This window comes from Trachemys scripta, chromosome 5 (assembly GCF_013100865.1).
Source record: "Trachemys scripta elegans isolate TJP31775 chromosome 5, CAS_Tse_1.0, whole genome shotgun sequence".
NCBI lineage: Eukaryota > Metazoa > Chordata > Testudines > Emydidae > Trachemys > Trachemys scripta.
Genome location: NC_048302.1, coordinates 57,720,979 through 57,735,549, shown reverse-complemented (window position 1 = coordinate 57,735,549; position 14,571 = coordinate 57,720,979). Strand labels below are relative to the sequence as shown.

General features: G+C 38.7%; 1 protein-coding gene and 1 long non-coding RNA gene across 10 annotated transcripts in view; one reads left to right on the top strand and one right to left on the bottom strand.

The window, feature by feature from the left end:
* The window catches only part of FBXW7 (F-box and WD repeat domain containing 7), a 281,687-nt gene that overhangs the window by 137,527 nt on the left and 129,589 nt on the right, over positions 1-14,571 (top strand). For all 6 annotated transcript variants that reach the window (XR_004645843.1, XM_034771528.1, XM_034771529.1 and 3 more), the window contains one exon: positions 10,744-11,304. Coding sequence is in view for 5 of the 6 variants with exons in the window: in XM_034771533.1 (XP_034627424.1) it covers positions 10,744-11,304 (561 nt within the window). In the remaining variant the exon portion in view is untranslated. Of the gene's footprint in view, positions 1-10,743; positions 11,305-14,571 lie in introns of those variants that run through there.
* Positions 1-14,571, bottom strand: part of LOC117877898 — a 47,710-nt gene that overhangs the window by 2,177 nt on the left and 30,962 nt on the right. For 2 of the 4 annotated variants that reach the window (XR_004645848.1, XR_004645845.1), the window contains 2 exons: positions 3,696-3,782; positions 1,595-1,958 (listed from right to left, as the gene is read on the bottom strand). This is a non-coding gene — a long non-coding RNA (uncharacterized LOC117877898). Of the gene's footprint in view, positions 1-1,594; positions 1,959-3,695; positions 3,783-14,571 lie in introns of those variants that run through there. The other 2 variants (XR_004645847.1, XR_004645846.1) reach the window with 2 other exon arrangements.

Below are 14,571 nucleotides of genomic sequence, written 5' to 3'. Positions count from 1 at the left end.
ACCTGAGGAGATCATCTAGTCCAGGGGTAGGCAACCTACGGCACGCGTGCTGATTTTCAGTGGCACTCACACTGCCCAGGTCCTGGCCACTGGTCCTGGGGGCTCTGCATTTTAATTTAATTTTAAATTAAGCTTCTTAAACATTTTAAAAACCGTATTTACTTTACATACAACAATAATTTAGTTATATATATATATATTATAGACTTATAGAAAGAGACCTTCTAAAACATTAAAATATATTACTGGCACGTGAAACCTTAAATTAGAGTGAATAAATTAAGACTCAGCACACCACTTCTGAAAGGTTGCCGACCCCTGATCTAGTCCGACCCCCTGCTCAAAGCGGGACTATCCCCAACTAAATCATCCCAGCCAGGGCTTTTTCAAGTCATAAACTTCTGGATATCCTCCACCATGAAGGCTCCAGTCAGGGTGCTCTCCCAGTCAATGAAGCCATTCCAGAACCAGCTAGAATTGTGTGGCAAACACCTGCCACCTGTGCCACTACCCCCAAGAGGGCAGGGAAGTGATACTTTGTGCCAGCTAAGGGAACACAGTTTTTGTTCTCTCACCTTACTCCAAACTCCCTAGTGTTGCAGATGGCCACTGAAAAATTCAAGCAACAACTCCCACTTAGATAAGGAGGCCAAACATCTCGACTTTACTGGGTGAAAGGTCTTTGCATCAACCAGTCTACAGTTTAGGATCTTGAATTATGAGGCCTGTCTCACCAAATATGATTTTCTGAACTACTCTAGACTTTAAGGACAAACCTCGGGAGGACTGAGCTCAATTTCAAGCCCTTGTTGATGAGGGCAGACTGGTGGCCAGGACTTCTTCACAGGCTGCAATCAATGCTACTGATACTGCATCAAGATCCTTGACAACTGCCATTGTGATGCAGTTGGAGTTGTGGTTACGGTCTTTGGGGGAATCCAGGAAGATTTAGACCACATTGAGACCAATTCCATTCATGAAAAGATGAACGAGTTTCTGCACATATTGAAAGTATCTAGGGCAACCCTTCTCTTCCCGGGTATTTATACATCTGCCACAAAGAGGAAATATAAACAAACTTACAAACCAAAGCTCTTAGCTCAAACCTTTTATAACCAACACTCCTACGAGCCACCTTGCAAACGACAAAGAATGCAGAGATGAAAGATATCTGGTGCCTCCCACTCCAGCTGCAACTACCTGACCTCATCCTCCAACCAAGAGACCCTTTTGACATGATACTAGAGAGCTGTGAACGAATATCAATGGCATCTCTACCCGATTTCTGAGATTTAATTGAGGCCATCTAGTGAAAAATTTCCCAAAACTGGGAGATGATATGTCACTCATCTGATGTTATCATCCATTCCAGCCATACCATCAAGTTTCTTCGCCTCTCTCTCCCAAAACCCCCTTGTCCCTGCCTTTTCAGGGACCGCTCTCATGAGGGAATTCTCTTTCAGGTAGTACAATCTGTTCTCCGCTAAGGAGCAATACAGCAGGTACCCTCTCAATATTGGGAGAAAAGGGTTCTATTTAAAATATTTTCTCCCAAGCAGAATGGAGTCTGGAGACACATTCTTGACCTGTAGTAACTCAACATTTTTATTTGCAAATGAAATTCTGCATGGCTATATTGGGATTGATAATACCATCCCTAGAAAAAGAGACATGTTCATGGCCCTCAATATTAAAGATGCATACTTTCATGTGAACATTCATCACTCTCATAGAGGATTCCTCAGGTTTGTGATGGGCCTCCATCACTATCAATACAGGGTGCTCCCGTTAGGATTAGGTACAGCTCCCCAAGTCTTCAGAAAAGTGTTTCCAGTAGTAGTAGTTCAGCTCAGACATCTTCTCATACGGAGATGACTGGCTTCTGACCAGCAGGTCTCGTCTGGAAGTCTTGACATCAACCATGTCACTGTGTTCCATCTTTTAGCATCCTTGGGAATCTGTGTAAACATGGAAGAGTCTATCTTGACTCTGACACAGTCCATGTAATTTATCAGAGTAACGTTGAATTCAGTCAAGACGGGCCTGCCTCCTCATGGACAGATTTTACACCATGTGTGTTCTCAAAGAACTGGTTACCCGCAACCCTCAAACATCAGTTTGGGTGCGCCTTGCTCTCCTGGGCCATATGGCATCATGTACTTATGTAATGCCATTTCCCTGACTCCACCTTTGCCTGAAGACTTGGCTTCGAACAGTACATACACTGAGCAAGCACAGCATGAATAGCATGGTGGCAACTAACTCCAAGATGAGGGCCTCTCTGGCATGATGGAGTGACCATGGATATGTGTGCATGAGAGTTCCCTTTCTGTTTCCCACATCTGACAAGATGATAATTACAAAGGCCTCCCTGATAGTCTGGACAATCACAAAGCACAAGGTACTTGGACACCTCAGGAAATCAGAATTCACATCAGTCTTCTGGAACTGAGAGTAGTACGAGAGGCTTGCAAAGCATTTCTACCATTCATACAGTCCCAGCATGTTCTGATAATGTCAGACAACCTAACCCCCATTTCTATCTAAACTAGCAGGGAGGGGCATGGTCGCCTCCTTCCTTCCCCCCCACATATATAGAAGCTGTCAGTTTATGGAACTGGTGCATACAGAATCGCCTCACCCTGTTGCCACCCTCTCAGTCACCCACAGTTCACTTGTGGATCACCTCAGCAGACATTTTGCCACCAATCACAAGTGGGAGTTACATGATTCAGTAGTTTAACAACATCTTCTCTCAGTGAAGAACCCTGACTTGGGACCTGTTTGCCTTTCAGCAAAGTATACTGCTCCAGAGGAGCCAAAAGAGAGTACACCAAGGGTGGTGATCTCTTCTTGCCTTGGGACAGATTATGTCCCATCCTGCTGCTATCTCCAGTTCTATGGAAAATTCTAGCCAGGGCACAAGTCATCCTCATTGTCCCTAGATGACTCAGTTTTGATTTCCAAGCCTCCAACAGATGTCATCCCATCCACTATCAGCATTCAGACCTTTCCAGATCTCTTGACCCATAAAAATGGCAGGGTCACGCATGCAAACCCTGATGCTCTTCATCTCATTGGAGATCAGTAGTGAAATGGACATCGATCCTAAAATGCTACTGCTCTGAAGCAGTATGCATCCTTAACAATAGCGGGAAAGACTCTGCCAGAAGATGCTATGTAGCCAGGTGGAGGCATTTTTCTATCTGGGCCCAGCAAAACCATATAATCTCCAGAGATGGTGTAAATTTCTGCAGTTTTGGATTACCTTCTTACCCTCAGGACAGCCGGCCTTTCCCTTAGCTCGCTATGGGTTAATCTGGTGGCAATTAGTGCTTGTCACCCCGCAATGGATGGTTACTTAATCTTTATCTACAGCCAGGTTTTTGAGTGCTTGATCAGAATCTTTCCATCAGTAAAGAAACCAAACCTTCACTAGGGTCTTAATTTAGTGGTCTCCAAACTCACTAAGGGATCCTTGGAATTGTTAGCCTGCATGTTCCATGTTTCACCTGTCAATGAAGGTCATTTTCCTCGCTGCTATCACTTCGGCAAGAAGGTTAGATGAACTTGGAACATCAATGGCTGATCTGCCATACACTATGTTTCATAAGGATAAGGTCTTGCTATGACTGCACTGAAATTTGTTTCTAAAATAGTTTTGGAATTTCACATAAACCAGTCAATTCACTTACCTGTATTTTTGCCTAATCCCTGTGCCTTGAGCGAGGAGAGACAACTAACTTCATTTCCTCAACATAAGATGATCATTGGCATTTTACCTAAACAGAATGAAACAGATCAGAAAGTTACAGAGGATGGTTTGTTGTCATAGCAGTATAAGTACAAGCTGTATCCTCTCAGAGTCTCTAAGTGGATCTCTGACTGTATCCCCATGTGGGATACAGGCTCACTCTGAGGACACAAGCAGTTTTAGTAGCATCACTTCAGAAGGTATACCTGATTGATATTTGCAAGGCAGCTATATGGAGTTCCAGTCACACATTCACAGCATACTATGCCTTGGGTCCCGAACTCCTTCAGTGACTCGTCCTTTGGGACAGTGGTTCTACAAGCAGCTATTCCACCTGCATCCTCGTTCCCCCTTCCTCCTTTCTGACTACTGCTTACTAGTCACCCCTAGTAGAATATACATAGGACCAGCACTCAAAGAAGAAATGAAAATTACGTATTTGTTGTAACTGAAGATCTTCGAGATATGCGGTCCTTATCTATATTTCATTATCTGCCCGCCCAGATATAAGGAGAATCATGAGATTCATTTGTGGTAAAGAAGGAACAGGAGAGGCTGTCAATCCTCCTCATCCTTTATGCTCTCAGTGGGGAGCACAAGGAGAACTGGTATGGACCAGTGGACACTGTTCGTAAGAATTCTGTGGGCTCACACCTGTGGTGCACATGTGTATCCACAATGGAATATGGATAGGGACCATACATCTTGAAGAACTCCAGTTACAATAAGGTAAGAAACTTCACTTTCAGAACATCTTCATTTTAGTGTTTCAAATCACCAAGCACTACTGGCCTGTTATGATTTTATGAACTATAATACGTTTTCCATTTTTTCTTGATAAGCTACCACAGGAAAACTGTGAGTGGTTTGCAGAGGGGCATTTAAAAGCAAGAACATCTCCAAGTAGAACTGGATGCTGTTGACAGTATTTCTAATATTGTGGTCACATTAGTAGTTGTGAGAAGGGAAACCTGGCTTCAAAGTTCCAGGTTTCCATGTGAGGCTCAATCAGTGGTGGAAGATCAGCCTTTTGAGGGGCTGAATCTAAATGTTAAATGTAAGATCTGGCCAGACTTTATCCCTGAGATTTGTGCATAGATCTTGCTTTTTCACATGCACACCATGTAACGGGGGGGCTAAAAAGTGATGAGTTGTTAAAAATGGATTTTTAAAATGTAAACTACATGTTTTGTATTTAAACTGGATTTTTATATAAAATAAATAAAAGCTTATTTTAAAAAAAACTATTTAAAATTCAATTTGAAATTATGACAATTTATGCCAAGGGCTAAACAAACTATAATATATTAAAATATTTTAAATACAAAAAATTAAGCAGTACATGTTTGCTCCTGAAGTTTGAAAGAAAGTCAAACCACTGAAGTGGTAGAAGGCGCACTGGATAAGCGCCTAATAATGAAGTTTGTTGAAGTGCTAAAACAACTTTTGTTAGAAGTAGCTTCTTCTGCAGGTGCAGAGAAAATATTTTCTTCATTTCAGTTTATTCAACTAGTTCAGTTCAATGACTAGTTTATTCAAAGTTAAGAAACCAGTTGAGAGTTGAAAAAGCAGGAAAGCTTGTTTTCCTCTTCCAATTTGAGCTTGTTTTCCTCTTCTAAAAACTAGGTGTGAGAGGATTGGATCTACTGGTTTTAAAATCGGAAGGATATGGTGAACAGAAACAATATGCTCAATTCACTAACTACAGATAATACTTCCTTGTTTAATAAATCAGTCAGCTTTAAATGAAAAAAAAAGTTTTGTTAAACTTTTTGGTATACTTTTTTCTTATGTATCCAGCATGTTTTAAGTTTTTATTTAACTAATTATAAAAAAAAAAGTGTGTTGGTACATTTTGAATTGCCACCCAGAGCTTGACACAAAGCACAAATAAAAAAAAATCATCTAGTAAATAAGAAATGCATTATTCACCCATTTTCTAACATCATAAAATTTTAAAAATTTAGAATTTTGAAACGATATTTTAAGATGGATAATTGCTTAAATAAATGTGTTTAGATGTAATATATCCACCTGGTTAGCAAAATGAAGCACCAAACTTAATGCAAAGGCTATATTTAGTTGCAAATGAACATGATTTAATGATTACCAACCAGTGAAAATCAACCTTTCTTTAAGAAAATAACTAATCTGTCTCCCCCAATCTGTCTCTCTGGGTAACTGTTATTACTTGTTCTCTGGAGTGTTGTCAGAATCTGGGATCCTCCTTGACGAGGATAGTCTTCAGGACAGCTGTGGCTGAAAGGAATTCCCATTTTTTCACAGTTGCTATCTGGTAACCCTATCTGGCTCCAGCGGAGCTTTTCTGCTATGGAAGAGGGTCATGGAGGAGATACAGAGACTCTGGCCTAGTCTTCACTTACCGGCTGGTCCGGCGGCACACCATCGATGTTCTGGGATCGATTTATTGCGTCTGGTTAAGAGCGATAAATCGATCCCGGATCGATCCCGGAAGTGCTCACAGTCGGCGCCGGTACTCCAGCTCGCCGAGTGGAGTAGGCGGCGTTGACGGGGGGAGACTTCCGGCCACGTCTGGACCGCGGTAAATTCGGACTAAGGTACTTCGAATTCAGCTACGTTATTAACGTAGCTGAATTTGCGTACCTTAGTCCGAAGTCCGGACGAAGTGGGGACCAGCCCTCTGTGTTGATGACTCTGCCCTGTTTCAGATCCACGAGGAACCTCCAGGTTGTTGGGCAAGCTGTGAAGCTCATTTTGTGGGAAGAGAGGGGCTGTTAGTAAGCTGCGTACATTGTTTTGCTTAATTACATAGTACTAGGGGAGGGGGGGTTAAAATCAGAATTTGGACTAAACAGTTATAACTGTTTCATTTATAATCTATTCATATCTCCATTTTCATAATTTACAGATTTGGTATTCCTTTTTTGTGTCTGAAAATGTTTAGATTGGTAAACAATTAAAAATATTTTTTTTAGATGCTGTTGGATATAATGAACAGTAGAAAGAAGAGCAGATTTAGAGTGAACATTTGACAAAATGTGTCATCTTGAATTAATCCACAAATTTAAGAAAATACAAATTACAAATAAATCAGTTCATTTTATTGATTTTGGTGTGAAACATAGCTGTCAATTTTGATTTTAGAATGTGATATACATTGTTTAAGTTTTTAATCTAAACATCTGGTAAAATTAATAGGACAGAGAAATAAGGAATTAAGAGGAAAGTAACATTCTGTATTTATTCATAGATAATGTATTGTTAAAACTTGATTATAATCTGCTTTAAGTGGCTCCAGTAGTAACTGTGACTTGATGCCCAGAAGGAATCTCCCTCTAGTGGAGTGAGATGAGAATTTAGTGAACAGATTTCCTTTGAATATAGTTTTGATTATACTACATTATTAGTATATTGTTTTTATTGTTTCCATATAATACAGAAAGATCTGGTGGTAGTCAAAACTTTAAGAACTTCATAGTTTTAAGCATAATTAAAAAAAAATTGCAAACATACAATATTTGCTATACAGTATAGTTGTATAGAGATTTGGTTTACACAATTCAGAATATTCAATTAAATACCTGTGCCCTATGAAAATGTGTTATACTAGCATATTATCCCTGTTTTGCATCATTTCTTTAAAATAACGGAGCAAAGTCTAGATTTCAGAGAAAATATTTCTTAAACCATTTTGTGTTGGGTTCAGATAGGTACATAATACAGATTATAGTGTAAAGTACTGATAGTATACTAAATGTTTTTATTAATAACACAATTAAAATTCATTGTTATTTACCATATTAAAATTAACTGCATTCTCACCACCCAGTGAGAGTTCAGGGACTTACAGTATGCTGAAGCATTCCTTCTTACTAAGTGTCTCTTTCTTCAGCTCTTGGATTGCTGAAAAATCACAGTTCTCTAGTAGAACATTTCACTTGAAATTCTGTTAGGGGGACACAGTTTTGCCATGCAAATTGCCCTGTGTCATGTAATTGCATGTATGTCTCCCACCTCACTTACTACACTCCTGGAAAAGGGTTGAAACCTGGCACTGGTTACAAAGCACTTTTGGGTGAGGCTCTTGGGCTTCTGTTGTGGATGTCAGACTAGGTGATCATAATGGTTCTCTCTAGGCTTAAAATCTATGACACTAGCAAAAGCTAAGAGGCAAAAGGATATGGTTAATTACAGATTAATACCTTCTATTAGGAAAGACATTTCTGGTGAATGTGTGTCTTCTCATTCATTGTGTAGGTCCCGGTAATACATAGTTTAGTAGTCATCAGTTGGCGGTTTATTACTGAAATAAGGCATTTAAATGTGTTCATAACAAATGCATTCCTAACAAATGTTGATTATTTTTGAAATCTATTTCTTGAGTTTAGAGTGTCATTTTTTGAGTGATGCAGGAAAACATTCTAACTGTGCAGCATCATAACAAAGTGCACACCCTGGCTTAAACTGAAATACAGTTGTATGTTAACTGATATACCTGAAGCCCCTGCCAATTCAACTGCCAACAACTGCTGAACAAATTAAACTCTTTTGCAAACATCTTGTCATCTTACTTGTATGTCTATTGTACTTTAAACACCAAATTATCTGTAAATACCTAAGGATGTGGTGGATTCAACATCACTTGATTCTTCTCCCCCTTACCACTCTTTCTTCTTTTGAACAGCACTGCCTCAGACTTTTCTCTCCTCTTCCCCTCCATGTTGCTGTCATCTACCATCCACCCAGCTCCTCCCCCTCAGCCCTCCTCTCCTTATGGTCTCCCACTCTCATCCTCTGTGACTTCAGCTTCCATAATGATGATCCATCCCTGACTCCTTAGCTGCCTGTTTCCTCTTGCTCAACTCTTCATTAGTCCTGCAGACCTAGTTCACTCTCACTTGCCAAAAGGGCCATTCACTGGACTTGGTCTTCACCAAGCACCCATCTCTCTCTCTGATCTCTCTGTTGCTGAGTTCCCTCTGGTCTTTTTCAGCATTGCCTGTCAGCCCTCTGACTCTGCGTTTCTATGACTTCTGGTCCATCAGTATTGCAGACTGCTTATCTGCTCTCAGCTCTCTCCTCTTTGTCCTTACTTCCATTGATACAATTGTTGATTCTCTCCGTTCTTTACTCTCCTTCACTCTTGACTTTTTTGCCCCTCTCTCCCATTAGAAGGTACAGCTCTGCTAACCCCCAGCCCTGGGTCACTCCCAACATCTGATTCCTCTGTTCTTGTGCTGTGTAGCATTCCTAGCAGAAATCCCATTATCAAACTGACTTCCTCCACTAAAGGTTGGTTCTCTCCTACTTCCGTTTTGCTATCATCCTAGCTAAACAACTCTGCTTCTCCATCTTAATTGAATCCCATGTCCTCGGTCCCAGCCACCTATTTGTCACCTGTGATTCACTCCTTAAATTCTTCCCTTCTTCTGCCTCCACTTCTCTTTCTGCACAAGATCTTGCTGACTTCTTCCAAGAGAAATTTGACAAAGTATGATGTGATCTTTTGTCTCCCCTTGATTTGCCTTCTTTTCCTCCTTCTACAACTTTCTCCATCTTTCCTGTCATAGAGACTGGAGTTTCTCATCTACTCTCCTCCTTTATCTCCTCTTTTCACAGTGACCTGATCTCCCTTGTGTGCACTCTCATCTCTACCTTACTCTTCCCAACTTCTCACTCTCCCCTGTCTCTTTCCTTCACAATCCAAACATGTTCTCTCTTATCTTAAAAAATAAAGGGAAAAAAAAAGACAGCAAAAAAAAAAAATCCTTTACCCCATTTGCCTCTCTAACTATCACCCCATTTCTCTTTTTCTTTTAATCTCTAAACTCATTAAATATGCTGTGTACCGTCAATGTGGGAGTTCTTCTCCATCTGTACAATCTGGCTTGTGCCCCTGGCACTCCACTGAAAATGCTCTTGTCAATGTCTTTACCTCTTCCAAGCCAAAGCTCAGAACCAGTACTCCATCCTCCTCGACCTGGTTCTATTGTTACTAGCATAATATAAATAATAATATTGCAATGTTAATGGAGCACACCACAAGCGTGCATGTTTTTAGTGGGATCCTTCAAGGATCTGTTCCCTGCCCAACTCTGTTGAATTTTTTAAAATCAGTTTTCAAGGGAAAAAATATAAAATCATTGCTAATAAAGTTTGCTGATTACACGGGGGTCAGAGTGGTAAATAGTAATGTATGTTATAGAATGAACTGGATGGCTTTGTATACTGGACAATCCAACTGCTTTTTTGTGTGTGTGGGAACTACAGCAAAATACAAGGTCATACATAAGAAAAACAAAGACTACATAGTAGTGTCTTGGAAAGCAGTGACTATGGGATAATACTAGATAACCAATGGAACATGAGTTCCCATTGTGATGTCACTAAAAGGGTTAATATGATTATTGGATGTATGAACAGGGTGATACAGAATATGGGTAGGAAGATAGTGTTACTGTTGTGTGTTGCTACTGAGACCATTAATGGGTGTTGTAAAAAAGCTTCCACGAGTGACTTTAGATGTGGAAAATATGTCTTAGATGAGATAGCCATGTAGTTTATAGGTAGCTCGAATGATAAGACCTATGGTTAAGGTTGCCAAACACTTTCCATTATAAGACTCTGTTTTTGGTTGCTTGCAACTGTGCCAAACTTGACTGCCTTGGGCTAAAATTTTCCTTTCCAAGTGTCTGCCTGAGGCTGAATTTTTTTTATTGTCAGCAAAAACACTTCTTTGCCTTGCTACCAATATTCATGATGCTACCTACAATGTCATATTTAACAACCCAACTGAACTTTTTCCTGGTGTACAGTTGTCTTTTTAGAATGTTGTTGTACTGTGCTACTGACAGGTTTTTTTGTTCACATATAAATTCTCCGTTGCTAATTTGTAGTTGGAATTTTAAAATGTCAGAAATAAGCCAATTATATAATTAATAAAATAATGATTTAATAAAATCAAACTTTTTTTTTAATCATTCTCCAAATTTTCTTTGTCTCCTTAGAATGTGAAAGCATTTGCATCATCAGATAGTCTAGCCAAGGTCCAAGAAGTAGCAAGCTGGCTTTTGGAAATGAATCAGGAACTGCTGTCTGTGGGCAGCAAGAGGCGACGAACTGGAGCGTCTCTTCGAGGTAATGCTTCCTCAAGCCAAGTAGATGAGGAGCAGATGAATCGAGTTGTGGAGGAGGAGCAGCAGCAGCAGTTACGACAACAAGAGGAGGAGCACATTGCAAGGAATGGGGAAATAGGTGTAGCAGAGTCTGGACTTGATGACAGAATTGAATCCCAGCAAGAACAGTTAGAAGAAAACAACAATAGGCTTATTGCAGTGGATGAAGAATCCACTGGTAACCATGAGGAGGAGGAAGAGGAAGAACATGGTGGTGAACAAGAGGAGGAGGTGGAAGAAGAGGAGGAAATGGACCAGGAGAGTGATGATTTTGATCAGTCTGATGACAGCAGCAGAGAAGATGAACACACTAACAGTAATAGTGTCACAAATTCAAATAGTATCATGGATTTGCCCATACACCAGTCATCTCAATTCTACATAAAGTCAAAGGTGAGCAACTTAATTTAATTTTTCTATTTTGTACTTAAGATGTTGGTTACTCAGGATTAGAAAATAAGTTGCACATCTAATTTACTCTGAAATCTTTTACTGATTTGAGTATGTTATCTGCTAGAACAATACACTTTTGGGAATACATTGATTCTTAATATACTAAGTCTCACCTACTAATAATCAAACTCTTTACACATATTTGATATAAATAAATAAAGCTGTTCATAGACTGATATAGAAATAGAAGTCTGGAAGGGACCTCAAGAGGCCATCTAGTCCCTCCCCCATGCTGAGGCAGGATTAAGTATACCTCGACTATCTCGGAAAGGCTTGTTTAATTTGTTCTTAAAAACTCCCAGTGATGATGATTCCACAACCTTCCTTGATAATCTGTTCCATCGCTTAACTATCCTTCAGAAACAATGCTTTATATATTCGATAGAACAGCATTCTTAACTTCTTTCATATTATAATCCTACAATCTCCCTAAAATGCACTAAGGAACCATTTGTGACATTTTCCTTCTCAAAGGAAGCATGAGAGCTTCTTGTATCAAAAGGCATCGTTCCAAGGGACTGGACATATGCACTTTAAATTAGAGACAGGAAATGGGAGAATGTTCAACTCCTCATCCTAGACAGCTTCAAGTGACTTCCTTGGCTAAATATAGGTGAAAAAATAATAGTTCAAATATAAAGTCATCATATGGCACTGTGGAGTTTGTGAAGAATAAGGAAATCACATTTAATAATTTAAAAGGTTATTATCAACTTAAAAAAAATCATTCTTCTGTCTGAAAATGTTGAGTTTACAAGTAGCCTCTATGGGCTTTTCTGTACATGAGACTTAGTGTGCAGCAAGCCTGGGTGTGAATCTACAGTTCATCAATCTGCCGTACACTAAGTGGCCGCATGGACTTTATTGTCATGCACTAAAATTTCCTTAGCATGAAGGTCGAATAGCAGTAGATCAGAGTGCACTCAGGAACAGGTTCCACATGGCTGCTTGGTGCACAGCAAGTTGATGCACTGTAGATTCACACCCAGGCTTGCTGTGGACTAGATCCCCTTATAGGCTAACCCTCAGGTTATTGAAAGACTGAAAAAGCTTTAAAAGATAATATTCTTTGCTTTTAAAAGTTTTTTGTGTTATCGGTTTCACTTTTTGGTGGTGGTGCAAGTCATTTCCCAGGCTCTTCAAAAGGGAGTTTACTAATCTTAACAGCAGCAAAAGTGAACTTAAAACAGCCACAAACAATAATGTGGATAGAGAAAGAGATTGGAGGAGAGTGGCTATAACCGTGAATGGTGTTGCTCTTGGGCCTGCCCAACGATTCTTCTAAATATCAACAGCAGGAAGAGAAACTCCTTTTACTCCCTCAATAAATAAATAAATTATATGTATTATTTAAAGGGTACATTGTCAGAAAACTGAATTTTAAACATTGTTTATTATCTTGAAAATATCAATTTGGCAGTGTCTCTTCAAATCCACTACTTAATTTCAAGGTGATGGTCTTATTTTAATGTCAAATGCATCAGTATAAGCATATTGATAGAAATACTGTACCAGAATCTATGCAACTACACTTGTGCAGACATACGGACACCATTGGTTTTCCAAATTTGCAGTAGTACATTTCAGGTAGTGGTAGTTAGAATCTAAATCTCCCATATGTTTAAGTTTTATATCTATTGTGTTGATTAAGATGCTTGATTTCAAAAGTTGTTATAAGAATCTTTCTAGGTTGTTTTTTTAAGGAAATAATGGAATTTTACATGTACGTTGTTAGCTGTCCTAAATGTTGAATCATATATCTTGGAAGAAATCCCATTTAAAAAGATGTCGGAATGGAAACACTAGCATATCATTGCCAAGTTTTGTCAGATTTTCTTGGCTCTGTTAGTCTTACAACCACTAATTCTTCTGCTGTGATGCTTTTTTCCCAACCAGTGTAGTGTGATGAGGAATGCCATAACCACCTATACTCAACCATTTTGCACCCAAAAAGCATTTAAACTTGCTGGATCAGTAAGTTCAGAATTCGTAATACAACTATGTAAACAACAATAGTCAATATAAATGCATGCACACAGAGCAAGAGATAGTGGTTAATGGTCTTTACTTTTGCTTCTTTTTCATTTTTTTCATAATGAATACAATTTTTACTATGTTTTAAACAAGGCACATTTGATGTAAATAAGATTCTGGTGTTTGGAAAGCATGCATAGTTAGGATTTTTTCTGTATTGTCTGATAGCCACTTTGCATTTTGATTCCATTATTAAGACTAGAACAGCACAACAAGAAAAATTCATTTTGACTAACCTGTTTTTAAATCATCTACGTTTAAAAATACAAACATCTTCTGTGTAAAGAAATACTGCAGAAATCCTGCATAAAGTTAAATGTTGTGCACTCAGTTAATGACGGAGCATGAACAATTACTATCTGAAGCAGGGTTACCGAAGACTAAAAAAATTGACATGCTTATATGTAATAGAATTTTTGAGACAAGCACAGTATATGTGGACTCTTATTAACACTAGTAAGTATGATTTCTAGCTCTGACTATTGTAAATTGAAATCAAATGGTATATCGTGTGAAAAGAATACCATTCAAGTCAGATTACTTTTTCATCCAAATAGTCTCAAAAAGTTAAAATGATATATTTTTACATCTTCACGTATGCTTTTCTGGGCTCATTAGTGTCTGATTATTTACTGCTTCTGTTCAGATTACCTAGCCCCTTATTTGGATCTGTACATTAATTTAACTTGTTTTTTACCACCACCTTCAGTAGAAATAATGTGTGGAATCTGCTGCATACGGTCTAAGAATCAGCCGTAAGTTTCTTTCTGGTTTTAGGTGAAATTTAGAAAGTATATTTGGTTTTGGTTTTGCAGTAATGGGATCTTTATTTTTTTTTAAATCTCTACTGGAGTGGTAAGCTTTCTCATTGTGCCATTGGTAATGCAGCAGAGAATTTCTGTTAATTTTCCAGCATTTAAAAGATTCATTACCTCCTTTGTCCAGAAGCTCATATAAAAGTATGTCTGGTCATTCTCTACTAACTACCACTATTTGCTTGCCCCAGGGAGCTTTTTTTTTTTTTTTTTTTTTTTTTTTTTTTTTTTTTTTTTTTTTTTTAAGTCTTAAGACTATTGTAGAACTCTTTCCTTCCTAAGTATATCAGAAAACATGTAAAGTAACACTTATATTATATACTAGTTATGGCATCTGTTTGATTATGAATGCAGTTTA